Below are 27610 nucleotides of genomic sequence, written 5' to 3'. Positions count from 1 at the left end.
TTTGTAATTGAGGTTCAGAAAGTAACAATGTGTGATATGAGTTTAAACTAAAGTTTAGTGTTGACAGGGTACCATGAAGTGTACCAGTGTGGGCAGTAAAGTCACTGCATTCTACATGAGAAGTCAATGTCTCAAGAGAAATTCTGAAGCAGCAGCTGACATTTCCTGTTGGGGTCTGTCCCATTTCTTATCTCCCAACAACCACCACTTCCTTTCTTGGGAGGAAATGGCTGTGCATGAAATGCATATGCTAATCTAAGAGCCTACAAACAAAGTGCAACGCAATGGCTGCATCCCCTTGAATAGATTTGAGTAATCTGCATAATTCATATAATCAGTTTTATTATCAAAATGCTTAGCTTGGTATGAAAAGCTTTGCACATAGACACAAAGTATGGAAGCTTTTGAAACTCCTCAAGTGAGCTATAACACTAAACTGAGCCATGCTTGTATCTATAAATTAATCAACATTTCCATGTTAGAAGTTAGAAAATACAAAAATAACAATACAGAAGTCATTATTGATTGTGGGCAAATAAGCATCCGCGACATCAGCTGTCATGCACGCATGTAAAGATCCTCAACGACATGTTTTCTGTGACATCTGCTAATAGTCATCCTCATCGATATCATCCTCATCAAGATCGTCACCAGTATCTGTTTTGACAATCAGAAGAGGGTTTCTGCGAGGACTCAGCTCTAGGAAAGCACCTGTGCGGGCAGTATCTGTGGCAGTCGCAGGCTGTGAACAGTCTCTCTCTGCCTCTCCCTGTGCACTGCTCCTGGAATGCCTGCTGCCCTGAGGCTGTGCTGATATCCACAGCCCCTCCTCCACCCTCTCTCCCAGCTCCTGGATCAGCTGGCTGGGGCAGGCCACAGCAGATGGGAGGGTGCAGGGCTTCCTCTCGGATGATGTGAGAACAGCACAGGACTCCTGGTGGATGGGAGGGGCAGCAGGCTGGGGATGTATGGGGATGGCCTCGGCTCTCTCTCCTCCTCCCTCTGTTCTGTCAGCACAGTCCTTCCCTTCAGCCTCAGAGTCCTCACTCTCCTCAGACGAGTCGCTGCTACTGTCCTCGCTGTCGGACTCCTCTCCGCTGTGTGACAGAGGAGTTCTACTGGGGCTTTTCCCACCGTCCTCCACCTTCTCTTCTTCCTCTACCAGCGTCGCCGCCGTCTCCAGCACCTCCAACTCCAGCTCCAGGTCTCTTTTCCGTAGGGATACTTTCCGTAAGGGATCGGCCAGAGCTGTCACCTTCCTAGACCTGTCAAAGAGAGAAAAAGAGAACGTGATGAGACAGTCAGAAAAGTACAGCAAAGGTGGATCAGTTTCTCTTTTTAAACTTGTAAGCAAATATTTACAAATCCCCCCCCAAAAACACAAAATCTATTTCAAGAGCTACTTGTCCAACACTGATGAGTAGTAGGTATTACGACTATGCTATATGTACGACTGCACTTCCTACAAAAAAATAAAGCAACGAGATCTCAATCTACAAATCTAATATCCATTACCCAAATCCCAGCCTCATCTGAATGCTAAGTAGACAGCGATTCACAAAGGCATGAGCTCAATGAAATATGGAAATCATGTTTAATAATGTAGGAAGATGAGTGTGTCTGATATGCAGGTTCAGCCCCTCGAGTCTCCCACTGAAGCTCTCCCTGCAGGAGATAAGAGCGAGGCGGATGACAGAGTGATACACACCTTATACATTATTCATGAAGCTAAACCAGCGCAGGATGTTGCCAAAACTCAAGTGGCTGCTATTCTTCCACGGTGCAGCCGATCGGCCTTCATTGCCATGATGATTACCAGCTGACCTCTGCGCGGCTCAGGACGGGTCCATTCAGGGAGGGATAAAGCACATGAGCCTGCGGTCGTCTACAGCCATTCAGCTCCTCACACTCAGCCACACTGTGGCCCCTACTGCCCTCCCTGGCCCAATTAACCAACCGCTGAGAGCCAAGATGGCTCCTTATTACCGCAAAGCCTTAATTTACTCCCACCGTGGGGAGGAAACCGTTTACACAGCCAACAGAGGGATGTGCTCATTTAGGTCCTCGGGAGACTGTGTAAACAGACCGTATAGCTAGTCGCCGTACTCGATCAAAGAAGACATCTCTCCAAGGCCTACATGAATATCAAATGTCCATTCGGGAAATAAGGGGAGTAACAGTATTTGGAAATAGGGGGGAAAAAATATGACCGACTCATGGCCCAAGCCCTATCAAAAACCAAACAATTAAAGGAGAACAATTAGTGACAATGAGTAAGGGATGGCTAGGCATAAATACAACCCACAACACCCCCACCACCGCGGGTGCAGAGAGTCAGACCCCACAAGGAAACCGTAGAAAATCTGAACTCATCAAGAGTGGCCACAGTGGCTCATGGGTCTGCGTACCCATATCCACACATGCAGTTCTTTTTGGGGCCCAGTTTTACCCCCTTCCACACCTTGCGACCAAAACATTTTAGCAGCCCCCCTCCTGACGGCGAGCACAAATACTTTTTTTTGTTTATGATTAAATTTGCTGCAATTGTCCACATTTTGCCATGGGATGTGGAGAAATGATTGCCATTTTAAAGCAAGTTCACTGCAATTCCCCACATGTTGCCATAGGATGGCAAGAAATGTTTGCCATTTTTAGTATGATATCTGAGTGTGGCTAACAAAATCAAATCGGGGTCCCCCGGTCGGTAATTCGACCACGATTACTACAAGATTAGATAGCTGGCCAGACTAACTTACCAATCTAAAACATTTTAGCTGACATGGGCTAATTGAGTGATTTTCAGAGACTGACAAGAGAAAACTGCTGATGCGCAACCAAATATCTGTGTTCTAAATTGCAACAGCAAATGGAGAGCCTGTGTGTATGTATATACACAGTACCAGTCAAAAGTTCAGACACCTACTCATTCAAGGGTTTATCTTTTTTTACTATTTTCTACATTGTAGAATAATAGTGAAGACAAAACGATGAAATAACACATATGGAATCATGTAGAAAACAAAATGTTAAACAATTCAAAATATATATTTTACATTTTAGATTCTTCCAAAGAAGTCTACTCTTCACCTTGATGACAGTTTTGCACTCTTGGCATTCTCTCAGCCAGCTTCATGAGAAATGCTTTTCCAACAGTTTTGAAGGAGTACCCACAAACATTGAGCACTTGTTGGCTGCTTTTTCTTCACTTCGCAGGCCGACTCATCCCAAACCATCTCAATTCGGTTGAGGTCGGGTGATTGTGGAGGCCAGGTCATCTGATGCAGCACTCCATCACTCTCCTTTTTGGTCAAATAGCCCTTAGAGGTGTTTTGGGTATTTGTCCTGTTGGAAAAAAATGTCCCACTAAGCAAAAATCAGATGGGATGGCGTATCGTTGGTAAAGTGTGCCTTGAATTCTAAATAAAATCACTTGACAGTGTCACCAGAAAAGCACCCCCATCACATCACAGCTCCTCCTCCATGCTTCACGTGGGAACCACAGAAGCCGGAGATCCGTTCACCTTCTCCGCATCTCACAGACATGACGGTTGGAACCAAAAATCTCAAATTTGGACTCATCAGACCAAAGGACAGATAGCCACCAGTCTAATGTCAATTGCTCATGTTTCTTGGCCCAAGCAAGTCTCTTATTATTGGTGCCCTTTAGTAGTGGTCTCTTTGTAGCAATTCAACCATGAAGGCCTGATTCACACAGTCTACTCTGAACAGTTTATGTTGAGATGCGTCTAACTTGAACTCTGTGAAGCATATATTTGGGCTGCAATCTGAGGTGCAGTTAATTGGTGGAGTGCTGCAGAGATGGTTGTCCTTCTGGAAGGTTCTCTCATCTCCACAGAGGAGCTCTGTCAGAGTGACCATCTGGTTCCAAGGCCCTTCTCCCCTGATTGCTCAGTTTGGCTGGGTGGCCAGCTCTAGGAAGTCTTGGTGGTGGTTACAAACATCTTCCACTTAAGAATGATGAAGGCCACTGTGTTCTTGGGGACCTTCAATGCTGCAGACATTTTCTTGGTACCCTTCCCCAGATCTGTGCCCTGACACAATCCTGTCTCGGAACTCTCCAGACAATTCCTTCAACCCCATGGCTTGGTTTTTTGCTCGGACAAAAACTGTCAACTGTGGGAGCAATTCAACCATGAAGACCTGATTCAAGCAATCTCCTCTGAACAGCAGATGTTGAGATGTGTCTGTTACTTGAACTCATGAAGCATTTATTTGGGCTGCAATATCTGAGGCTGGTAACTAATGAACTTATGCTCTGCAGCAGAGGTAACTCTGGATCTTCTTTTCCTGTTTCATTATAGCGCTTGATGGTTTGTGACTGCACTTGAAGAAACATTCAAAGTGCTTGAAAATGTTCTACACTGACCATGTCTTAAAGTAATGATGGGACTGTCATTTCTCCTTGCTTATTTGAGCTATTCTTGCCATAATATGGAATTGGTCTTTTACCAAATAGGGCTATCTTCTGTATACCACCCCTACCTTGTCACAACACAACTGATAGGCTCAAACACATAAAGGAAAGAAATTCCACAAATTCACTTTTAACAAGGTACAACTGTTAATTGAAATGCATTCCAGGTGACTACCTCATGAAGCCGGTTGAGAGAATGCCAAAAGTGTGCAAGGCAGAGGGTCAAGGCAAAGGGTGGCTACTCTGATTTGTTTAACATATGTGTTACTTCATAGTTTTGATGTCTTCACTATTATTCTACAATGTAGAAAATAGTAAATATAAAGAAAACTCATGAATGAGTAGGTGTGTCCAAACTTGACTGGAACATTGGTTGTATAAATAAATAAAAATAAATAAATATATACACACACTTCTGTTCAAAAGTTTGGGTCACTTAGAAATGTCCTTGTTTAAAAAAAGAAACGCATGTTTTTGGTCTATTAAAATAACATCAAATTGATCAGAAATACAGTGTAGACATTGTTTATGTTGTAAATGACTATTGTAGCTGGAAACAGCTGATTCCTTAAACTGTTGTTCTGATTAAAAGAAGCAATTAAACTGGCCTTCTTTAGACTAGTTGAGTATCTGGAGCATCAGCATTTGTGGGTTCGATTACAGGCTCAAAATGGCCAAAAACAAAGACCTTCTGAAACTCGTCAGGCTATTCTTGTTCTGAGAAATTAAGGCTATTACATGCGAGAAATTGCCAAGAAACTGAAGATCTCGTACAACGCTGTGTACTACTCCCTTCACAGAACAGCGCAAACTGTCTCTAACCAGAATAGAAAGGGGAGTGGGAGGCCCCGGTGCACAACTGAGCAAGAGGACAAGTACATTAGAGTGTCTAGTTTGAGAAACAGACGCCTCACAAGTCCTCAACTGGCACCTTCATTAAATAGTACCCGCAAAACACGAGTCTCAACGTCAACAGTGAAGAGGTGACTCCGGGATGCTGGCCTTCTAGGCAGAGTTGCAAATAAAAGCCATATCTCAGACTGGCCAATAAAAATAAAAGATTAAGATGGGCAAAAGAACACAGACATGGACAGAGGAACTCTGCCTAGAAGGCCAGCATCCCGGAGTCACCGCTTCACTGTTGACTTTGAGAGTGGAGTTTGTGGGTACTATTTACTGAAGCTGCCAGTTGAGGACTTGTGACATGTCTGTTGACTCATTAGTCCAGAGCACCTTCTGCCATTTTTCTGCACCCCAGTTCCTGTGTTTTCGTGCATAGTTGAGTCACTTGGCCTTGTTTCCACGTCAGAGGTATGGCTTTTTGTCTTCCACGAAGGCCACTTCTGACCAGACTTCTCCGGACAGTAGATGGGTGTACCAGGGCCCTAATGTTTCCTAACAATTCTGAGCTGATGGCACTGCTGGACATCTCCGATTGCGAAGGGACGCATGATGTGTCTTATCTGCTGCAGTAGGTTTCCTTGGCCGACTACTGCATCTACAGTCCTCAAAAATGCCAGTTTCTTTGTGCTTCTTCAAAAGAGCTTGGACAGCACATCTGGAAACCCCTGTCTGCCTTGACATTGCTGCCTGGGTGAGACCTTGTTGATGCAGTATAACTACCTTGTGTCTTGTTGCTGTGTTCAGTCTTGCCATGGTGTATGACTTTTGACAGTAAACTGTCTTCAGCAATCTCACCTTGTTAGCTGATTTTGGCTGTTCCTCACCCAGTTTATTCCTCCTACACAGCTGTTTCTGTTTCAGTTAATGATTGTGTTTCAACCTACATATTGAATTGATAATCATTAGCACGTGTACTAATTATATATATATATATATATATATATATATATATATATATATATATATATATAGTAAGAGAGAGATAGAATAATGGTCTGTTTTTCATGGTTTGGGCTAGGCCCCTTAGTTCGATGGTGTTTTTGGGACTCGGCAGATTGGCCGTACCGACTTCAAGACAACTTCTGTCTCTGGTGTACAAACAGTTTGGGCTACACACTAATATGACCCCTCTGTGTAAAGGTGAGACTCCCACGAACATGTTGGTCACAAGAATTGCCCCACAGTACCAGTTGAAAATATGAACGGAAGTATATATTGAGAGTGTTTAGTGCCTGATCTTTCTTTTATCTCTCAGATATAGGACACACTTCAGAACAAACTTCCTATTGATATTTTCTGGGGGCGACAATCTGTTGTTCCATGTAGAAAATCTGTTATACAATGCATTTGTAAGGGCTAATAGCAGTAACGCCAAATTATTATATATATTTTTTTAAATCAAATAATTGTTTTATATATATTTGTTATACTTCAGGGGGTCTTAAAATTAAAAATCAAATAGATAAATGATCCTTGGTAGGACCTTCTTAAAACAATTCCATATAGCTTAGTAGAACCCCTCCCCCTGCTTAGACAGGGCTTAAGCCCTTGCTGGAGTTGCGCAGGCTGGCTGACTGGCTCTGGCTGGAGAGCCTCCTGTAGCACTGCAACTTCAAAGCAGAAACCCTCCTCCATCCCCCACCTCCCACATTCTCTTTCCCCCGTGGGAAGTCATTATTGAGTTAGCATTGGAGAGGCTACGTGCTTGTGCTCTCCCCTCGCTCCCCCTCTCCCTGCGCTGCAGTGCGAGAAGCCCAGCTTGCGGTGAGCACAAAGGCTGCTTTTGGAGGGAATAAATAACATTGTACACAGTTCAGTCATTACTAATGTCGTGGGCTCCCTTCATTAACTGAGGGGCAGCTTTTCAAGGTTGGAAAACTGTCGCCACAAAGACGCTTCCATCTGTCAGACAACAAACAAGAGTCCTTGGATGAGGACAGGGAGCAGGGGGGTGGTGGGGGAAAAGGACAACTAGACTGAGTCAATTACAGACTTCCATTTCTATCAGCAGCCTCATGTTCAATGATGCCAGAAGACATTCGACACATGTTCCTACTCATACTTCTTAGTTCATCTTAAATGTACAAATTCATTTCACAAGATTTGTCAAGGGAGTGTATGTACATTATTCAATGGATATAGTGGATGGACAGTCAGACACTGTTTGCTAACTGTATGCCATTTGAATTGTCCAACATCTCATTCAGGCAACAAAACGTAGAAGGTAGTTGTTTGTGACAAAGTTGGCTTGTTTTATAAGGCTGAAAGACTTATAAATGGATGCTTGGATTTCCTGACTTCCTGAGTTTGATGGTTTGAGGGAGTGTGTGATGAAATGTGTTATGGAGTGTGTGTGACGGCGTGTGCGAGTAACACTGAAGACCTGTGTCAGAGGCATTACGCCAGGGGTGTTGCATTCGGTCTTCAACGAGGTTCTGGAAAAGATTAGTCCTCTATCCATCGTTTTGGGATTTTTCAATGCTCCCCTACTGTCTAGCTTTCATTTAGATGATTATTAGCGAGCTGGACACAGTCAATTTTTGGTTTTAGTTATTTTAAAATATATCGAGTTTGATTCCCCCTCCCCCCGAAAAACATTTACACCCACCCGCAGGCCGGATGTTTGACACCCCTGCATTAGGCTATATAACACAGTAGGGACTGCAATCTAAGGAAGTGCTTTCTTGCTGTATAGAGAGACCATTAGTTAATGTGCAACATGAAGAGAGCTGGTAGAACTGCCTGCAGAGCTTGTTGTTTACCTACCCTCCTAATCAAAACAAGGACACAAGGAGAGGAAGTTACCTCATACAAAGCAAGGTTGCATCATTCATTATTAGTGTAGCACGAATGCAACACTGTCAGTATTTCTCTCTCTCTGCGCGTGTGGTGGGCTGCCTGTGTAAGTACACAAAATCTGGACGTCATGCAGAGAGGAAATCTGTAGTACTTCTCCCCATTAGCTGTGAGACCGTCTTGGCTTTGTCAAGCCCAGCGGGACACAAAGACTGTCTCTGTGGTGGGGAAGGCTCAAAACACACAGACCATATACACGGAGTACACAAAACATTCACTTTGTGACAGACTGACCAGGTGAAAACTATGATCCCTAATTGAGGTCACTTGTTAAATCCACTTCAAATCAGTGTAGATGAAGGGGAGGAGACAGGTTAAAGAATGATTTTTAAACCTTGAAACAATTAAGACATGGATTGTGTATGTGTGCCATTCAGAGGGTGAATGGTCAAGACAAAAGATTTAAAGTGCCTCTGAGCGGGGTATAGTGCCAGGCGCACCAGTTTGGGTCGAGAACTGCAACGCTGCTGGGTTTGTCACGCTCAACAGTTTCCTGTGTGTATCAAGAAGTCTACCACCCAAAGGACAATCCGCCAATGTGACACAACTGTGGAAAGCATTAGAGTCAATATGGGCCAGCATCAATGTGGAACGCTGTTGATACCTTGAAGAGTCCATTCCCCAATGAGTTGAGGCTGCTGTGAGAGCAAAAAAATGCAATATTAGGAAGGTGTTCCTAATGTTTAGAATACTCAGTATAAACCATCTACTATATCACAGGACCCAGGACAGGACCGGCTCCAGACAGATGAGTGTGGGTAGAATACACTAGCAGGTACATTAAAAGGATTAAAACCAGAGAAAATGTATCCGAAGCTTTTTCACCTGCATTCCACCTTTTCAAAGAATAAAAAAGAAAAAGAAAAAAAACTGTACAACGATCAACTTGCTATTCCTGCACACGCACTGGACACCGAGTTGCCAGTCCCTGGAGCATTAAAACCACCAGCAAGCCCCCACGAGGCTTAACCGACTCACTTAACTGACCACTGACCTTGCCGGGGGGGGGGGGGGGGGGGGGGGGTCAGCCTGGTTACAGCAGCAGTAGGTTGTCCCTGTGGGGAGCCCGGAGGGCCTCCTGAGACTGTGGAGAAGAGAGCTCTCCTCTGGGCATTGTCATGCACACAATGTGTGTAGAGGCTGAATGGATGGGTGTGAGCGACAGAGAAATAGATCCTTGTTTCCTCCTTCAAGACTAGCAAACCCTTGAGCTCGACACTCACAGGTTGCCATGGTTTTTTGCTCTGGAATTTAATCGACCCAATTAATTGATTGCGCAGCAGACAACGGGTAGAGGGGGAGGGATGTGTGAGCGCTGAAAGAGGAAGGGGAAGTTAGAGGCCTGCTGATTTCACTGAGATACAGTAACACAGATCTGATGGGATTTGTTGGACTGGTCACAGTCAATCTACATTGGACTCCTTCCAAGCCTTTTGATGAGCGAAGAGGAAAGACTGAGAAAGAAAACGAGAAGTGGGTTTTCATTTCAGTCAAGCAACACTGCAGGGGTTCGGCATCGGAGGATCATCAAAACCACCCATTGAAACGAATGGTAGAGGTTTTTTTTTATTTGATAGTGGCAATGCATCTGATGATACAAAGATATCTGCAAATTACACAAATTCCCTGGGTAATGTGGAAACGGTTGTAAGCGCGTTAATAACAACACCTTTTATCAGGACAAATACAAAATGGTGTCAGAAGGATTTCTCCCCACCCTCATACTCCTCCTGTTGACCGGAGAGTGGACTGTCCACTTGTTTGTCTGTGTGCGGGAGTCTGTGGAGGGAGAGGGGTTCGCTGGAGTCTAAGTCACTGTGAAGTCTTTACGATGCTGTAAATTTGACTCTGGTCTCAGCAGTCAGAGGGACTTTAAGAGCATGAACACATGTGGGACAGCCCAGAGGGAGCCAGACAGTATAAATCAACCCACCGAGCAACGCATTCATTAAATCGCAGTGTCCATCATGAGCAGCTGATCGTGTCTGGGAGTCGACTGTGGGGAGGACTGACAAGATACAGGATATAGATTACATCTTATCTTACCACAGGACTCACAGGGAGAAACGGCACAGTCACTTAGCAGGAATGACAAATGGGGGATATCTAGCAGGGAGGAGAGCAATGCTTATACAATCTGTCATCAAACACACACAAACGTCTGCCACAACAAACCACAAGTGATAAGCGCACTGTCTATGCAAACCACAGCTGGCTGCTGCTGAGTGCTGCCTGCCAGCCTTGTCATCTCCGATCTAGACTACTGCAACTCTGTTGGCTGGGCTCCCCGCTTGTGGCAGAAAACCCCTTCAACTTATCCAGAACGACGCAGCACGCCTGGTGTTCAATCTTCCAAAGCTCTCCCATGTCACCCTGGTCCTCCGCACACTCCCCTGGCTTCCAGTCTAAGCTCACATCATCTTCAAAACCCTGGTGCTTGCCTACGGAGCAGCGAAGGGAACTGCCCATCCCTACATTCAGACTACGATCAAACCCTACACCAACCCAAGCCCCCCGTTCTGCCACCTCTGGTCTCTTGGCCCTGACACCCCTACAGGAGGGCAGTTCCCGCTCAGCCCAGTCAACACTCTTCTTTGTCCTGGCACCCCAATTGTGGAACAAGCTTCCCTCTAATGTCAAGACAGAGGAGTCCCTGCCCATCTTCCAAAAACGTCTGAACCCCATCTCTGTAAATAGCATCATCAATAAATCCCACGGCATACTTGCTACGATTGGGATATGTTGTTGTCTCACCGTGAATGCACTGATGTAAGTCGCTCTGGTTAAAAGCGTGTGCTAAATGACTTATTGCTCTGGTTAAAAGCGTGTGCTAAATGACTTATGTAAATGCCTGCTAGCTCATAGAAAGACAACTCTCCTCTCTGCTGCTTTGAATGGCAAGTGGACTGCTCGGTTTTATTCCACATTCAGAAGGGAAAGAAATGTAGTCTGTGCAGCACAACAATATAGGATAGGTATGAAATGTCTATCTGGGAATTGATTCACAGCAAAACAATGAAATGGAATGCCTGGGCTCTAGAGGTTTTCCCAGCCAGGTGCCCTGAGGCAGCATCTTCAACAGGAGAGGGTTAGTAACTCTTCCTGCATGCTGGACAGCCTCTCCGTCTCTCTCTCTCCATCTCTCTGCCTCTGCTGACACCATAGCTGATATGAGCCAGGTCTCAGGGCAAAAAAAAAAAAAGAAGCTTTGCTTTGTTTATCGACTGAAAAACGTAAACAGAAAAGGGAAATGTAACAATTCAATCATAGGTAAAGGCGGCGAGCACAAGGTCTAATCCATTTAATGATCGATACGGGGTTGCAGCCAGCTTGTTGATAGGTCAAGCTGACATTTGGCTCCAATGTACAGCGGTGGAAGGGAAGAGAGGGAGGCGGATTGGAAAGCACTCAACCGCAGATGCCCTTCTGCCGTTTCATCTCCTTGACTGACTGAAATGAGACTGATTGAGTTTTCCAGTGGCTTGACAGTGCTGCTGCTTCTGCTCAAAGCGTACGCTGAGCTGAGAGAGCACTCAAGACCAAGACTCTCTGTTCTCTTCGTCTGCTGCAGCGAAACAGACAGACCAACCGGGACTGTAGCTCCGATCTCCACCATTGATTTTTATACATCTATTATTAATTGGCCATCGAGGCGTTTTCTTTTCCAGAGAGAAAAGCTCCATCAAACACCCGGCAGAGCTTTTATCATGTCTGCATCTGGGCGCTGGGCCTACATCATCACTGGCGCACATTTTTCAAAATCGGGCTTTTTCCAGACTAGCACACCACTCGGCTGAACCCCTGCCAAGAATAAAACAGAGCTCATTACCGAATAATGCACTTGCAGGCTTACATTTTCAACGTGTAAGTAATTGTAAAATATGTACACAGGTGAGGAAAGAGCCATGCATGCTATATCAATTAGGGAAGAAACTACACAGATCTCTCGCGAGTTGACACACATCTTGTACTGCACAGTGCATCTGCTTCTTCTCATCTGTGTGTACTGTCACAGAGGCTTCAGTCTCAGTCACTGGGACTCCACTGCAGCACTGAGGGAGACAGTACAGTCCATACACTCTCCAGCGGCACCTTTGACATGGGAGAATGGATACGTCTCACAGCGTCTGTCAGTCAAGTGGCTGTGATGTGACAAATGACTCGTCTAATCCTCTCCTTCAGTGCAGCGCACTGAAGCAGCATGAAAGCCACTTTGCTTGGCCCCTGGACCTGGGAGGTAATTATGCTCTAGGGCTGAAGGTCACTGCAGAGGGAGAGAGAGGATGGGGGGGTAGTGAACTTACTTGACCCTCTGGATCCAGACGCAGTAGTCTGTGATGTAGAGGTCGTTCAATATGTAGGCCGGTTCATTCTCCCGGAAGACTTTGTGAATATCCAACAAGCACTTCAGGACGCAGGCTTTCCCTGGACAGGAAAAACAAAAGGAGTAGAAATTGAAAAATTTTGCTATTCTATGGCAATGTGAAGAATGGTAAATATAGCAGTGTTGCTAGCAGGGACTGAGGTTCCAAAAATCTCATTGTTCCATACAGCGTTCCTTCAAATTACAGGGTGAACAGGCTATGGGAGATCATGTGAGCATTGCAAGACTATCCTATTGCAGACCACTGAAAGTCATTTACACTCATGACAGAGAGAGCAATTAATCAACTTTCAGGCCTCCTTTATCTAGTTTATATAGTCCAGAATTTAAACTCAAGTGGGCCAAGATAATGCAAAGGGTTCATTTCATACTGGTTTATGAAAGAAAATTGGGCCTGATTTTCTTTCCCATGAAGGGAAAGCCAAAGATTACCATTACAAAATGGGACACACCTGGAGGGAGCCACATTTGATCCATAACATTTGCTGTCACAAACCCCAGGCATATAAATAGCCCCTTTATGGGACAGAGCTGGCCCATTGCAGAGCACGGAGGTCTACAGACAATCGTCTTGTCCGGTATGCAACTTCAGGATTGGCTGGCAGCAGACAGACATTCCAGTCCATTCAAAACAAACAGCACATTCACTCCGAGGAAAACCTTGCACAAACATTTGGTTCTAATTTAGAGCATGAGTGATCACAGAGGACCAGGACCCTCACCTCTCCCTGCTTCCAAACTCACTGCAGACACAAAGCCCTCCCTGCTTCCAAACACTGCAGACACAAAGCCCTCCCTGCTTCCAAACTCGCTGCAGACACAAAGCCCTCCCTGCTTCCAAACTCGCTGCAGACACAAAGCCCTCCCTGCTTCCAAACTCACTGCAGACACTAAGCCCTCCCTGCTTCCAAACTCACTGCAGACACTAAGCCCTCCCTGCTTCCAAACTCACTGCAGACACTAAGCCCTCCCTGCTTCCAAACTCACTGCAGACACTAAGCCCTCCCTGCTTCCAAACTCACTGCAGACACTAAGCCCTCCCTGCTTCCAAACTCACTGCAGACACTAAGCCCTCCCTGCTTCCAAACTCACTGCAGACACTAAGCCCTCCCTGCTTCCAAACTCACTGCAGACACTAAGCCCTCCCTGCTTCCAAACTCACTGCAGACACTAAGCCCTCCCTGCTTCCAAACTCACTGCAGACACTATAAGCCCTCCCTGCTTCCAAACTCACTGCAGACACAAAGCCCTCCCTGCTTCCAAACTCACTGCAGACACAAAGCCCTCCCTGCTTCCAAACTCAAGGCAACCCCACCACATCTCTGGAGGTTTTACATTTCTCCCTCTCCCTCCCTGGGAGCTATGGAGACAGTGCAGTTGTTTCACCTCCAACCGTGCCACGTTATGAATCCTGAACTCGTCCGTTTTTCCCCGCTGATGACAAGTTGAGCCAGTTAAACACGTTGGTGGTGAGCCGTGGCTGATCCCTGGAGAGGGGCAGACAGGCAGGCAGAGTCTGGCCTGGGGGGGGGGGGCATGGGCACAGCAACACTGGCCACTAACATCCATCATGGCAAGGTGACAAGACAGCATAAGCAACACATTTACACACTGTAGTCAAGTACACACGTTCCAAACACTCCATGTGCATTCCTAATGCTGCGCAGAAAACATTCCATTGGCATCACTACCACACTGGACATGGTAACAGAACACTTCAAGTGTTTCAACTACTGGGAGGGCCATGTGCACCCCAACAGCCCACTGTACTAGCTCATTACAGTGGTGACCCAAACCCTTTCTAGTGTCATATTTAAGTAGAGTAACTGCTCAATTATAGCCAGCTAAGATGTTACAAAGCCAAGGGACATGTAAAAACATGGACACAGGGAAATGAGAGTTAAGCTACACTGAGGAACCGCAAATCCAGAACATTTTCGGCTCGGTATAGGCTACTGAACTCCAGTGGGTCCGTCGGTCAGCTACACGACAGTGCTAAAGCCTCCCTACCTAGGAGGCCCTGCTCCGCTCTCCCTGCCTGGCGGCCCATTGGTTCCAGCCACTTAGCAGGCAGCTGGATGAGCGCCTTGAGAAGGACCGTCCGGGATGCCAGAGGGCTGTTCATATATTTACCCCGGATAACATTTCCTTTAAGGCCTTAACATGTGGCTCCCGCAAGGCATTAATGGGTTTGTTTTCCTAATACCTGCCAATGTTTGCTTTCACAGCCATTTAAGTCAAGTGCCTTCAAATTAGAGCACACATTCCATTAGCCTTATCCTGACAAATGAATTAGCTGTGTGGAGTAAAGCTGGAAGGAAACGTGTCGTGCCCTCTCAAGACGTACGCCAGCCAGACTGCATTACTGTAGCTTTACAGTTCATTAACGAGAGCCCCATTACTCACTCACTCACCTCATGCACGTAAATAAAGAAAATTGCTGAGGCAAACTCATTGAAATGATGAGGCACTTGCTATTGTTTGCCTGCTTAGACTATCCCCAATTTGGTTAGTTTGCATTTTCCAGCACAGAAACAAAATGGGCATGTGACTGTTGAACAAATGTCCAGCGTCAGGAGAGAGATTGAAAAGCTTCGTTAGGCTATAACAGGTGAAGTTGTGTGTTTGTTTCTAGAGGATGAATGTAGATGGTGTAGTGTATTACAGGGAAGCCCCCTTCACAGTGACAACCTGGGATTCTCGGAATCCCTCAGCCAGTCTGATCTAATCTGGAGTTTAAAAGACTTAATTTGTCATTTACAAGCATTCAAATCCCTACAAACCAGCTAATCTAACCCCACACACATCCTAAATGTGTTTACATGGCAGAGCCTTTATCTGGCTACCCGCGGGGCTTTGATTTAAAGATGACTCTTTGCTAGGAGATATCAAAGTCAACGCCCGTATAGAACAAATCCACACTTCCTGCTTGGAGAGGTTGCTCTGCTTTTGGTGGTATAGTGATGTATGACTGTGGGTGCATGCTGGCTGTAAAGCAGTCTTTCTGTCAGTCTCCAAAGCACTGAACAGGCAAGCTGCAGCCCACAGCTACCATGCAAGCTTTGCCTTCAACCGAAATGCATCAAACCACATACTGTCCCTCAGGAGTCTCAGAAAACATTGGCGAGAGTCCAGAGACACATTAATTGGGAGGGAAACTAGGCCATATTGAGGGCTTTATAAACTGGGCATGACACGGAGGCTGCCAATAATGCTCTAACCAGCGTCCACAAAGTGGCCATTGAGGTGTGGAAGTGCCTAGCTGCCTCAGGTCAGGGTGAGGAGGTCAGAGAGAGCATAGTCTAGACTCACCTGACTGGAAGATCCGAGCCGCATCCTGCACGGCTGCAGAGACCAGAGAAAAGTGCCTGTAGAGCGGGTAACACAACACCCTCCTCCCGAAGGACACTAGGACCTCCTGCAACGAGCTGTATGTCTGAAAGGCAACAAAAAGACATGCTGCATTTTCCTCATGGCCACTCACTATAAAAAGACTAATCTTACAAAAAAGAAAAGGGACTTCACCCCCTCTTAAAATGTTTGGCAGCCTCTTGCTTTTCTCCTTCCCTCCAGCACGAAGCAGGCTAGGCTAGCCCACTCCTAATTGCAATCATTGGTAAACTAATTACTCCTAACGACTTCCCTTTCATAGAGGGGGAAACGGGCGAGGAACTCTTAAACACCTTCTGCAGTCGCTGCCTTTTAATTGTTGCTGGTCCTTAATCACTGTGTAAACTCTAGGCTTTTCTCCACCAGTGGACAAAAGAGCTGAGAGAGAGCCCTCTGCTTTCTCTTTTTATTAATTCTCCCTAGCTTGTTAAAAGTGCACTCAGTGTGACTCGTTGCATGTCATCAGGGCTCATCCCCTCTCCCCCGGGGCTGTTTAGCAGCCTGCCTGTAAATAACACTCAGCCGCACAACAACCACCAACCTAGTCTGTCTGGTTAGGAGGCTGGTTAACAGCAAGCAGATGGAGAGAGGGAGGGGAAAAGAGGGAGATAAGGGTGAGAGTGAGACGAGGGGGAGGGAGAATAAAGAGAAAGACAAAAACAGGGAAAAAACGGGGAAAGAGAGATGGGGAAGAGAGACCTAGTAAGGGAGAGGGTTAGAGAGAGAATGAGAGCAAAAGCGATAATGAGCAAAAGAGTGGATGAGAGCGAGTGAGAGACAGAGCAGATGAGAGCTGAGAGCGAGCGGACGAGAGAGTGAGTGGGTGGGTGGATGAGAGCGAGAGAACGACTGAGAGGGCGCGTCCCGTCAGTCTCTCCCAGACAGATAGCTCTACTGATGAGGGCTTTCAGGCAGCTGCAGGATGTCATTACTACCTCCTCCATTATCACCATTATGGCCAAACTGCTACCGCTCAGACTCAGACTGCAGCATCCGATTACCAGCCCTTATTGTCAGGATCACAGGGAAAATGCTACTGATTAAGGGGCTCGCACATCCCAAGGTATAAGACGAGCAGCACACACTCCCTGCTGCGCGGTCCTCTAGTGCGCACACACACCATCGATCGGCGAGCAGACGGCCACCTCACTCCCTCTTCGTCTGTCTGTCAGTTGGGAGCACACACACACACCTGGGCCTGTTCACAGCCTTGGGGCACACCTTAATACTCCTATCTCTGACAAACTCACACGCACAAAGCTAAGAAGATCCAATTGTCATAGCTATACCCTGGCCTTCTCTTCCTCTCCAAAACAATGCACTACCAGTGCACCAGTAGGAGATGACAATCAGTTTGTTTATATACAGTGCATTCGGAAAGAATTCATACACGTTGACTTTTTCCACATTTTGTTACGTTACAGACCTATTCTACAATGGATTAAATCAATTTGTACCTCAATCTACCCACAACACCCCATAATGACAAAGCAAAAAGTGTTTAGAAAATTTTGCAAATGTATTAAAAAAATATGTTTTTACTGAAATATTACATTTACATAAGTATTCAGACCCTTTACTCAGTACTTTGTTGAAGCATCTTTGGCAGCGATTACAGCCTCGAGTCTTCTTGGGTATGACACTACAAGCTTGGCACACCTGTATATGTGGAGTTTCTCCCATTCTTCTCTGCAGATCCTCTCAAGCTCTGTCAGATTAGATGGGGAGCATCGTTGCACAGCTATTTTCAGGTCTCTCCAGTGATCTTTGGTCGGATTAAGTCCAGGCTCTGGCTGGGCCACTCAAGGACATTCAGAGACTTGTCCCGAAGGCACTCCTGCGTTGTCTTGGCTGTGTGCTTAGAGTTGTTGTCCTGTTGGAAGGTGAACCTTCGACCCGAGTCGGAGGTCCTGAGAGCTCTGGAGCAGGTTTTCATCAAAGATCTCTGTTCTTTGCTCCGTTCATCTTTCCAACGATCTTGACTAGTCTCCCAGTCCCTGCCGCGGAAAAACATCCTCAAGGAATGATGCTGCCATTACCATGCTTCACCATAGGGATTGTCCCAGGTTTCCTCCAGAGTTGACGCTTGTCATTGAGGCCAAATAGTTCAATCAGACCAGAGAATCTTGTTTCTCATGGTCTGAGTCCTTTAGGTGCCTTTTGGCAAACTCCAAGCGGGCTGTGATGTGCTTTTTATTGAGGAGTGGTATCCGTCTGGACACTTTACCATAAAGGCCTGATTGGCGGAGTGCTGCAGAGATGGTTGTCCTTCTGGAAGGTTCTCCCATCACCAGAGGAACTCTGGAGCTCTGTCAGAGTGACCATCGGGTTCTTGGTCACCTCCCTGACCAAGGCCCTTCTCCCTTCGCTCAGTTTGGGAGGGTGGCCAGCTCTAGGAAAAGTCTTGGTGGTTCCAAACTTCATTTTTTAAATACTTTTCCCTCAGAGCTCCAGTCAAAATTCCTTCTCTCTCGTGACTTGGCTTTTGCTCTGACATGCAGTGCCAACTGTGGGACCTTATATAGGCAGTTGTGTGACTAACAAAATCATGTCCAATCATTTAAATATACCACAGGTATACAGACCAGTAGCACTCATGTCCGTAGCCATGAAGTGCTTTGAAAGGCTGGTAATGGCTCACATCAACACCATTATCCCAGAAACCCTAGACCCACTGCAATTTGCATACCGCCCAAACAGATCCACAGATGATGCAATCTCCATTGCACTCCACACTTCCCTTTCCCACCTGGACAAAAGGAACACCTGTGAGAATGCTATTCATTGACTACAGCTCAGTGTGCTACACCATAGTACCCTCAAAGCTCATCACTAAGCTAAGGAACCTGAGACTAAACACCTCCCTCTGCAACTGGATCCTGGACTTCCTGACGGGCCGCCCCCAGGTGGTGAGGGTAGGTAGTAACACATCTGCCACGTTGATCCTCAACACTGGAGCCCCCCAGGGGTGCGTGCTCAGTCCCCTCCTGCTCCCTGTTCACCCACGACTGCATGGCCAGGCACGACTCCAACACCATCGTTAAGTTTGCAGACGACACAACAGTGGTAGGCCTGATCACAGACAACGACGAGACAGCCTATAGGGAGACCTGGCTGGTCTCTGAATAATAACCTCTCTCTCAACGTAACCAAGACTAAGGAGATGATTGTGGACTACAGGAAAAGGAGCACCGAGCACGCCCTCATTCTCATCGACGGGGCTGTAGTGGAGCAGGTTGAGAGCTTCAAGTTCCTTGGTGTCCACATCAACAAACTAGAATGGTCCAAACACACCAAGACAATTGTGAAGAGGGCACAACAAAGCCTATTCCCCTTCAGGAAACTAAAAAGATTTGGCATGGGTCCTGAGATTATTTTCAAATGTCTTTTTACTGTTGTTTTATTTCTTTACTTACACACACACACACACACCTTTTTCCCACACTATTGGTTAGAGCCTGTAAATAAACATTTCACTGTAAGGTCTAAACCTGTTGTATTCAGCGCACGTGACAAATAAACTTTGATTTGATGTGGACTCCAATCAAGTTGTATTAACATCTCAAGGATGATCAATGGAAACAAGATGCACCTGAGCTCAATTTCAAGTCTCTGAATACTTAAGTAAATGTTTTTTTTCTTTCTACATTTGCAAAAATTTAGAAAAACCTATTTTCACTTTGATGAGGAAAATGTTTTATTTAATCCATTTTAGAATAAGGATGCAACGTAACAAAACTTGGAAAAAGTCAAGGGTCTGAATACTTTCCAAATGCGTTGTATATACAGTACCAGTCAAAAGTTGACACCTACTCTTTCCAGGGGTTTTCTTTACTTTTACTTTTTTCTACATTGTAGAATGAAGATATCAAAACTATTAAATAACACATTTAGTAACCAAAAAAAGTGTTCAATCAAAATATATTTTAGATTCTACAAAGTAGCCACCCTTTGCCTTGATGACAGCTTTGCGCACACTTGGCATTCGCTCAACCAGCTTTCACATGGAATGCTTTTCCAACAGTTTTGAGAGTTCCCACATAATCTGAGCACTTGATGGCTGCTTCTCCTTCACTCTGCGGTCCAACTCATCCCTAACCATCTCAATTGGGTTGAGGTTGGTTGATTGTGGAGGCCAGGTCATCTGATGCAGCACTCCACCACTCTCCTTCTTGAACAAATAGCCCTTACACAGCCTGGAGGTGTGTTTAGTCATTGTTCTGTTGAGAAACAAATGATAGTCCCATTTATTTGGACTGCAATTTCTGAGGCTGGTAACTCCAATGAACTTATCCTCTGCAGTAGAGGTAACTCTGGGTCTTACTTTCCTGTTTCTTCATAGCGCTTGTTGGTTTTTGCGACTGCACTTGAAGAATCTTTCAAAGTTCTTGAAATGTTCCGGATTGACAGACCTTCGTGTCTGATATTCGTTTCTCTTTGCTTATTTGAGCTGTTCTTGCCATAGCCCTATTTGGTAAAAGACCAAGTCCATACTATCTTCTGTTTGCCACCCCTACCTTGTCACAACACAACTGATTGGCTCAAATGCATTAAGTAGGAAAGAAATTCCACAAATTAACTTTTAACAAAACACACCTGTTAATTGAAATGCATTGCAGACTACCTCACGAAGGTGGTTGAGAGAATACCAAGAGGGTGCAAAGCTGTCAAGGCAAAGGGTGGCTACTTTGAAGAATCTAAAATGTAAAATATATTTTTATTTTTGGTTACTACATGATTCCATATGTGTTAATTCATAGTTTGATGTCTTCACTATTATTCTACAATGAAGAAAACAGTACAAATAAAGAAAAAGCCTTGAATGAGTAGGTGTGTCTGAACTTTTGACTGGTACTGTGTGTGTGTGTGTGTGTTCTATATCTATTACACACTGAAAATATAAACACAACATGCAACAATTTCAAAGATGCTACTGCGTTACAGTTCATATAAGGAAATCAGTCAATGTAAATAAATTAGGCCATAATCTATGGATTTCACATGACTGGGCAGGGGTGCAGCCATGGGTGGGCATAGGCCCACCCACTTGGCTGCCAGCCACCCCCCACTGCAGAGCCAGGCCCAGCCAATCATAATTTGGTTATCCCCCAAAAGGGCTTTATTAAAGACAGAAATACTCCTCAGCACCCCACACCACCAATACTGCAGGTGAAGAAGCCAGATGTGGTCTGTAGTTGTGAGGCTGGTTGGACGTACTGCCAAATTCTCTAAAATGACTTGAGGCAGTTTATGTTAGAGAAATGAACATTAAATGATCTGGCAACAGCTCTGGTGGACATTCCTTCAGGCAGCATGCCAATTGCACGCTCCCTCAAAACTTGAGACATCTGTGGCATTGTGCCGTGTGACAAATAGGCATATTTTAAAAGTGGCCTTTTATTGTCCCCAGCACAAGGTGCGCCTGTGTAATGATCATGCTGTTCACCTGTCAGGTGGATGGATTATCTTGGCAAAGGAGAAATTCTCACTAACAGTTTCTGGGAATTTCCTATTTCAGCTCATAAAACATGGACCAACATTTTACATGTTGTGTTTATATATATTTTTTTTATACAAGCTCTCTACCCAGCTGCAGCAAACTCAATCAAATGGTAATTTCCTAGGGCTGGTTGAGAGCTTTCCTCCGTCAGCGGCTGGAGCAGACACATTTAGATCAATAAAAGCCTTTAGCTCAAGATGGGGCCAGAAGCTGAAAATAGCCAGAATAGGGAAGCCGTGCCCAAGGTCATACTAAGGGATTTATTATTCCATGATAATTTGACTTAAATTGACTTAAATAGGGACTGCCTCCCCATTACTTACCTCAAGCCAGCAGAGAGTCCCACTGAGTTTTCTGATGGTCCACGGTGATTCAACCTGCAGTCATATAATGAGAGGACAGAGGTCAACTTCTACAGGCGCTTTAGAGAATCAAGGTGGGCCTACAACACATGAGAAAGCAATGATACCAATAACAGGCAAAACTCAGGCCACACTCTTTAACACTCCGTCCCTCGTGTCCATTATAGATACCTTACAACACGATCTCTGGAAAAGCAGACTGCTCCAGAATCTCTAAGGAGTATAAGGCCGTAACACCCCAGATGTTCATAGAACGTTCACAGATGACTTCACAGGTTGCTGTCTAAAGTATGTGTTTACGGCAGTACTACGAACTACAGCTCCGGATCTGACCCAATGATGTATATAAACACATGAATGTGTGACCATGGTCTAACCTCACCATCTCCCATAGTAGACCTTTATTTAACCTGTCTAGGATCAGCGTGGCGCTAGCGGCACACCCCCCCCCCCCCACTGAAAAACCAGTGCCGCGAAATTCAAAAAAAATATTTTTTTTAAATATTTAACTTTCACACATTAAAGTCCAATACAGCTAATGAAAGACACAGATCTTGTGAATCCAGTCAACATTTCCGATTTTTTAAATGTTTTACAGGGAAGACACAATATGTAAAGATGTACATCTATTACCTAAAAACACATTAGCATAATCCACCATCTTTTATTTGTCCACCAACACCAGTAGCCATCACCAATTCGGCTAAACTAAGATATTTATAGCCCCTAACCAACAAAAAAACTCATTAGATGACAGTCTGATAACATATTTATGGTATGGGATAGGTTTTGTTAGAAAAAAGTGCATATTTCAGGTAGATGGCATAGTTTACAATTGCACCCACCATCACAAATGGACTAGAATAATTACAATGAGCAACGTGTTTACCTAACTACTAATCATCAAACATTTCGTAAAAATACACAGCATACACGAATCGAAAGACACAGATCCTGTGAATACAGACAATATTTCAGATTTTCTAAGTGTCTTACAGCGAAAACACAATAAATCGTTATATTAGCTTAGCACATAGCAATTAGCAGCCCAGCATTGATTCTAGCCAAAGTGAGCGATAAAAGTCAACATCGCCAAAAGATATTAATTTTTTCACTAACCTTCTCAGAATTCTTCCGATGACACTCCTGTAACATCACATTACAACATGCATATACAGTTTGATCGAAAATGTTTATATTTAGCCACCAAAATCATGGTTAGACAATGTGAAATGTAGACAAGCTGGTAAAGAAAAAGTCCTTGCGCCACTTAGACAGTGATCTACTCTTATACATAAATACTCATAAACGTGACTAAAAAATATAGGGTGGACAGGGATTGATAGACAATTTAATTCTTAATACAATTGCGTTATTACATTTTTTAATTTATCCTTACTTTTCAATACAGTTTGCGCCAAGCGAAGCTACGTCAAAAAACATGGCGTCCTAAGCCACTAAAATGTTTCGACAGAAACACGATTTATCATAATAAAAATGTCCTACCTTGAGCTGTTCTTCCATCAGTATCTTGGGCAAAGGATCCTTTCTTGGGAGAAATCGTCTTTTGGTGGAAAGCTGTCCTCTTGCCATGTGGAAATGTCAACTGCGTTCGGGATGAACTGAAAAGCGTGCCCAACTTTTCACATCGTTGCAAAAATAAATGTCCCAAAATCGCACTAAACGGATATAAATTGCTATAAAACGCTTTAAATTAACTACCTTATGATGTTTTTAACTCCTATAACGAGTGAAAAGATGACCGGAGAAATATAACAGGCTAAACTAACGCTTGGAACAGGTGCGCGCCGGTGTCCTCTAGGCTCATGACGCAGCTCCCAAAGAATGACTAGCTTCAGGGTTTTTTCATTTGTAGGGCCTGTGAACGCGCAATCGACCCCGTTGGAATCGTCATCACGTAAAGGCATCCAGGGGAAGACGTAAGAAGTGTCCGTATAGTCATAGCAACGACAGTGCCCTTTTAACTGACTTCAGAAGAGTGGCCAACATTTCTCAAATCTGACTCCATGTCAGGGAAATTGCTGTAGAATGGGCTCTGTTCCACTTAGAGACAAAATTTCAACTCCTATAGAAACTATAGACTGTTTTCTATCCAATAATAATAATAATAATATGCATATTGTACGATCAAGGATTTTGTGGGAAGCCGTTTAAAAAATTTGCCAAATTAGCATAAATAGTCTAAACAGCGCCCCCATCCCCAACAGGTTAAGCAATAGGGCACAATGGGGTGTGGTATATGGCCAATATACCACGGCGCGACGTGGAGTGCCTGGACACAGCCCTTAGCCGTGGTATATTGGCTACTTACACACCACAAACCCCTGAGGTGCCCGATTGCTATTATAAACTGGTTACCAACGTCATTAGAGCAGTAAAAATGTATTTTGTGTCATATCTGTGGTATACGGTCTGATATTCAGGGTTCAAACGACCCAGTCTATAATCTATTTTAGAACGAGCAACTGGGTCGAGCCCATAGATATAGAACAAAAAGACTAAGACTGGGTCGCGTCTCTGGCAACCTAACCGATAGGCAGCTTGGGTAGCAACCGTAGATTTGTGTCGGGACTAGATCTCGTGGAAGGATGAAATAGAATCAATTAATTCATCATTAAAACATTTTTTTTTATAAAAGCATGTCTATCATTATTTGAATATGTTGGTAACCGATTGTGGGAAAGTGATTATGTCCTCAAAGGAGGTGTTTGGAGGATATATTGGCACAGTTTGGGAACACCACTTCATGCCAATACATCCTCCAAAACAACAGCTTCTTGGGCATTAAACATCTATTTCCATCTGTGCAACAACAGACTGGGAGTTCCATGTATTACGGGTTAGTGACAGTAAGACAACATAAAAAAAAAAACTCAAGATCCCTATAGGAACTTGGTGTAAGTCCATGTTAAAGCTTTGACCTGGAGGGAGATGTAGAGGCTAACTGACGGTCGCTAACTCACGTTGTGCTCTCCCTCTGTGGTGCGCAATTCGTAGCAGTATGCCAGGATGATGTCCACCAGGCTGAGCCACACCTGGAAACGGGACTTCTTGTCCAGGATGTAGGAATGGTTGGTAAACTTTCTTAGCTGCTCCTTCTCATCATCCGTGAAGGATACCGCTGGAAAACAACATTCCACCCTTAGACTCACTGGGTTTTACATAGGCCTAATCATGTCTGAAAACGCATTCATTTCTAACAGTTCATGCACATATTCTACTATGAAGCAAAAGAGGGATCCATCATTTCTATTATGTTGCAGAGATGGCCCATGGCTTGAATTGTGAGGAAAACACTAAGTTATCAGTTCTTTTGAAAATAATCAAAGTCCCTGAGTTTCTTCCTCAGTTAGTGATCAAGGTAGCCTCGACCGAAACTCAATTGGTAAAGTTATGTGCAACGTTCAGTGCTGAAAACAAAGCTTAAGGTCTGCAAGAACAGATTCCAAGTAAGCACTTTCTCTGCAGCTTATGGAACAGCTGAAAGCAATCCTTCCCTTTGCCTATCGAGGACAGCCCCTATACTGAGCCCCTGAGTGTGTGGGCTTGACTGTGCGTGCACACACTACAGCAGCAGTTTCAAATGATCCTCTTGGCTCTGCTGGGAACTGGATTCCTGCTCCATTACATCAGGGCTTAGATCCCTGCAGACGGTACCCCAATTCCCTTGCCAGTGCAGCTGCAGCAGCCCAGCCTGGCCAAGCGGAGCACACACGCACACCTCCCCCTTACCGCACCTCCCCGGGAGATCAGCCAGGACGCTGGGGAGAAACTCAGCGCCCCACTGGCCTACATCCAGCAGTCTGCCGAGTGTAGGAAACACACAAACTATTGAGAAGGGGGGGTTAAATATCGGGATATTATTTTTAAAGATATCGTATTGTTTTGAAAATGTCGCAATAATCTTTTTGCGCTAGTTGGCTATACATGCACAACTCCAGGATTTTTCTATTATAGCTTGTTCTCCATCTTTGTAAATAGGGAGACAATTTGTTTTCCAGGACTGATTAAAACTTCTCATGGCTCCCCTTTGTCCCTCTGCAGCAGACATACACTATATATGAAAAAGTATGTGGACACCACTATTTCAGCAACATGTATAAAATTGAGCACACAGCCATGCAATCTCCATAAACAAACATTGGCAGTAGAATGCCCTTACGTGGCACCCTCATAGCATGCCACCTTTCCAACAAGTCAGTTCGTCAAGCGCACAGAACAGGACCGCCAAGTGCTGAAGCGCGTAAAAATCATCTGTCCTCAGTTAAAACACTCACTACCATGGTCGAGCAGTTGCACACAAGCCTCAGATCACCATGCACGATGCCAAGCGCCGGCTGGAGTGGTAGAACGCTTGCCGCAATTGGAGTCTGGAGCAGTGATGAATCACGCTTCACCATCTGGCAAGCCGACGGACGAATCTGGGTTTGGCGGATGCCAGGAGAACGCTACATGCCTTAAGGCATATGGTAGTGCCAACTGTAAAGTTTGGTGGTGGAGGAATAATGGTCTGGGGCTGGTTTTCATGGTTTGGAGTTGTACCATTAGTTCCAGTGAAGGGAAATATTAACGCAGCAGCATACAATGACATTCTAGACGATTCTGTGCTTCCAACTTTGTGGCAACAGTTTGGGGAAGGCCCTGTCCTTTTTCAGCATGACAATGCCCCCGTGCAAAGAGAGGTTCATACAGAAATGGTTTGTCGAGATCGGTGTGGAAGAACTTGACTGGCCTGCACAGAGCCTTGACCTCAATCCCGTCGAACAACTTTGGGATGAATTGGAATGTCGACTGACAGCCAGGCCTAATCACTCAACATCAGTGCCTGACCTCACTAATGCTCGTGGCTGAATGGAAGCAAGTCCCTGCAGCAATATTCCAAAATCGTGTACGGTCCAGTACATCACTGGGGCCAAGCTTCCTGCCATCCTGGAACTCTATACCAGGCGGTGTGTCAGAGGAAGGCCCTAAAAATTGTCAAATACTCCAGCCACCATCGTCATAGACTGTTCTCTCTGCTACCGCACGGCAAGCAGTACCGGAGCGCCAAGTCTAAGTCCAAAAGGCTTCTTAACAGCTTCTACCTCCAAAGCCATAAGACCCCTGAACAGCTAATCAAATGACTACCCAGACTATTTGCATTGGGGATCAGGGAAAAAAGTGATAGGGCTGCTTGCACACAGGTTCCTTTGTTTCTTTATTAGAACAGCAGTCCAGCACTTATCAACATTTTCCAAAAGTGTATACACGCGTTGTCATTCAGTGACATCTAGCGAGGGCATCAGTTGCTGTAACTCCTGTTTTTGTCCACATGTAATGGATCTAAAAATACATTTTAAAACAGGATGAACATGGGATTACTGCTGACCATTAAACTGTCAATAACAAGCTAACTAGGCCTGCATAATGCAGCCACAGCGCTCCATTCATCCAAGAGACATCTGGATGAGATTAGAAGATCTAATGGGACAATCTGAAAGGCACTCACTGATCTCAGCTTTGATCCTAGCCAATCGAGTGTGTGTGTGTGTGTGTGTGTGTGTGTGTGTGTGTGTGTGGGGGAGGGGGTCAGATGAATGGAGATTAATTTGTCACTTAGTTCCTCCAGTCTTCTGAGCAGTCTGCCCCCATAGATGGCCTTACCCCAGGTACAGATGGCACCAGTGACATGGAGCAAATATACCTCTGCTAATGGTGCACGAGGCTGGAAATTTCCTACAACTACTTCACTCAGAGGCTTCTGACGTATGACCTTGGTA

General features: G+C 45.0%; 1 protein-coding gene across 1 annotated transcript in view; it reads right to left on the bottom strand.

Annotated features, from left to right (window-relative positions):
- Window positions 1-325: 325 nt before the first annotated feature.
- The window catches only part of shq1 (SHQ1, H/ACA ribonucleoprotein assembly factor), a 39214-nt gene continuing 11929 nt past the window's right edge, over window positions 326-27610 (bottom strand). Inside the window, exons 8-12 of the mRNA XM_055868261.1 lie at window positions 24815-24972; window positions 21792-21845; window positions 15891-16014; window positions 12499-12619; window positions 326-1265 (exon numbers count right to left, since the gene is read on the bottom strand). Coding sequence (XP_055724236.1) covers window positions 608-1265; window positions 12499-12619; window positions 15891-16014; window positions 21792-21845; window positions 24815-24972 — 1115 coding nt within the window. The 3' untranslated portion in view covers window positions 326-607. The remainder of the gene's footprint in view (window positions 1266-12498; window positions 12620-15890; window positions 16015-21791; window positions 21846-24814; window positions 24973-27610) is intronic.

The sequence above is a fragment of the Salvelinus fontinalis genome, chromosome 18 (assembly GCF_029448725.1).
Source record: "Salvelinus fontinalis isolate EN_2023a chromosome 18, ASM2944872v1, whole genome shotgun sequence".
Classification (NCBI taxonomy): Eukaryota; Metazoa; Chordata; class Actinopteri; order Salmoniformes; family Salmonidae; genus Salvelinus; species Salvelinus fontinalis.
The sequence above is the reverse complement of the archived record's forward strand: the minus strand, read 5'-3'. Positions and strand labels throughout refer to the sequence as shown.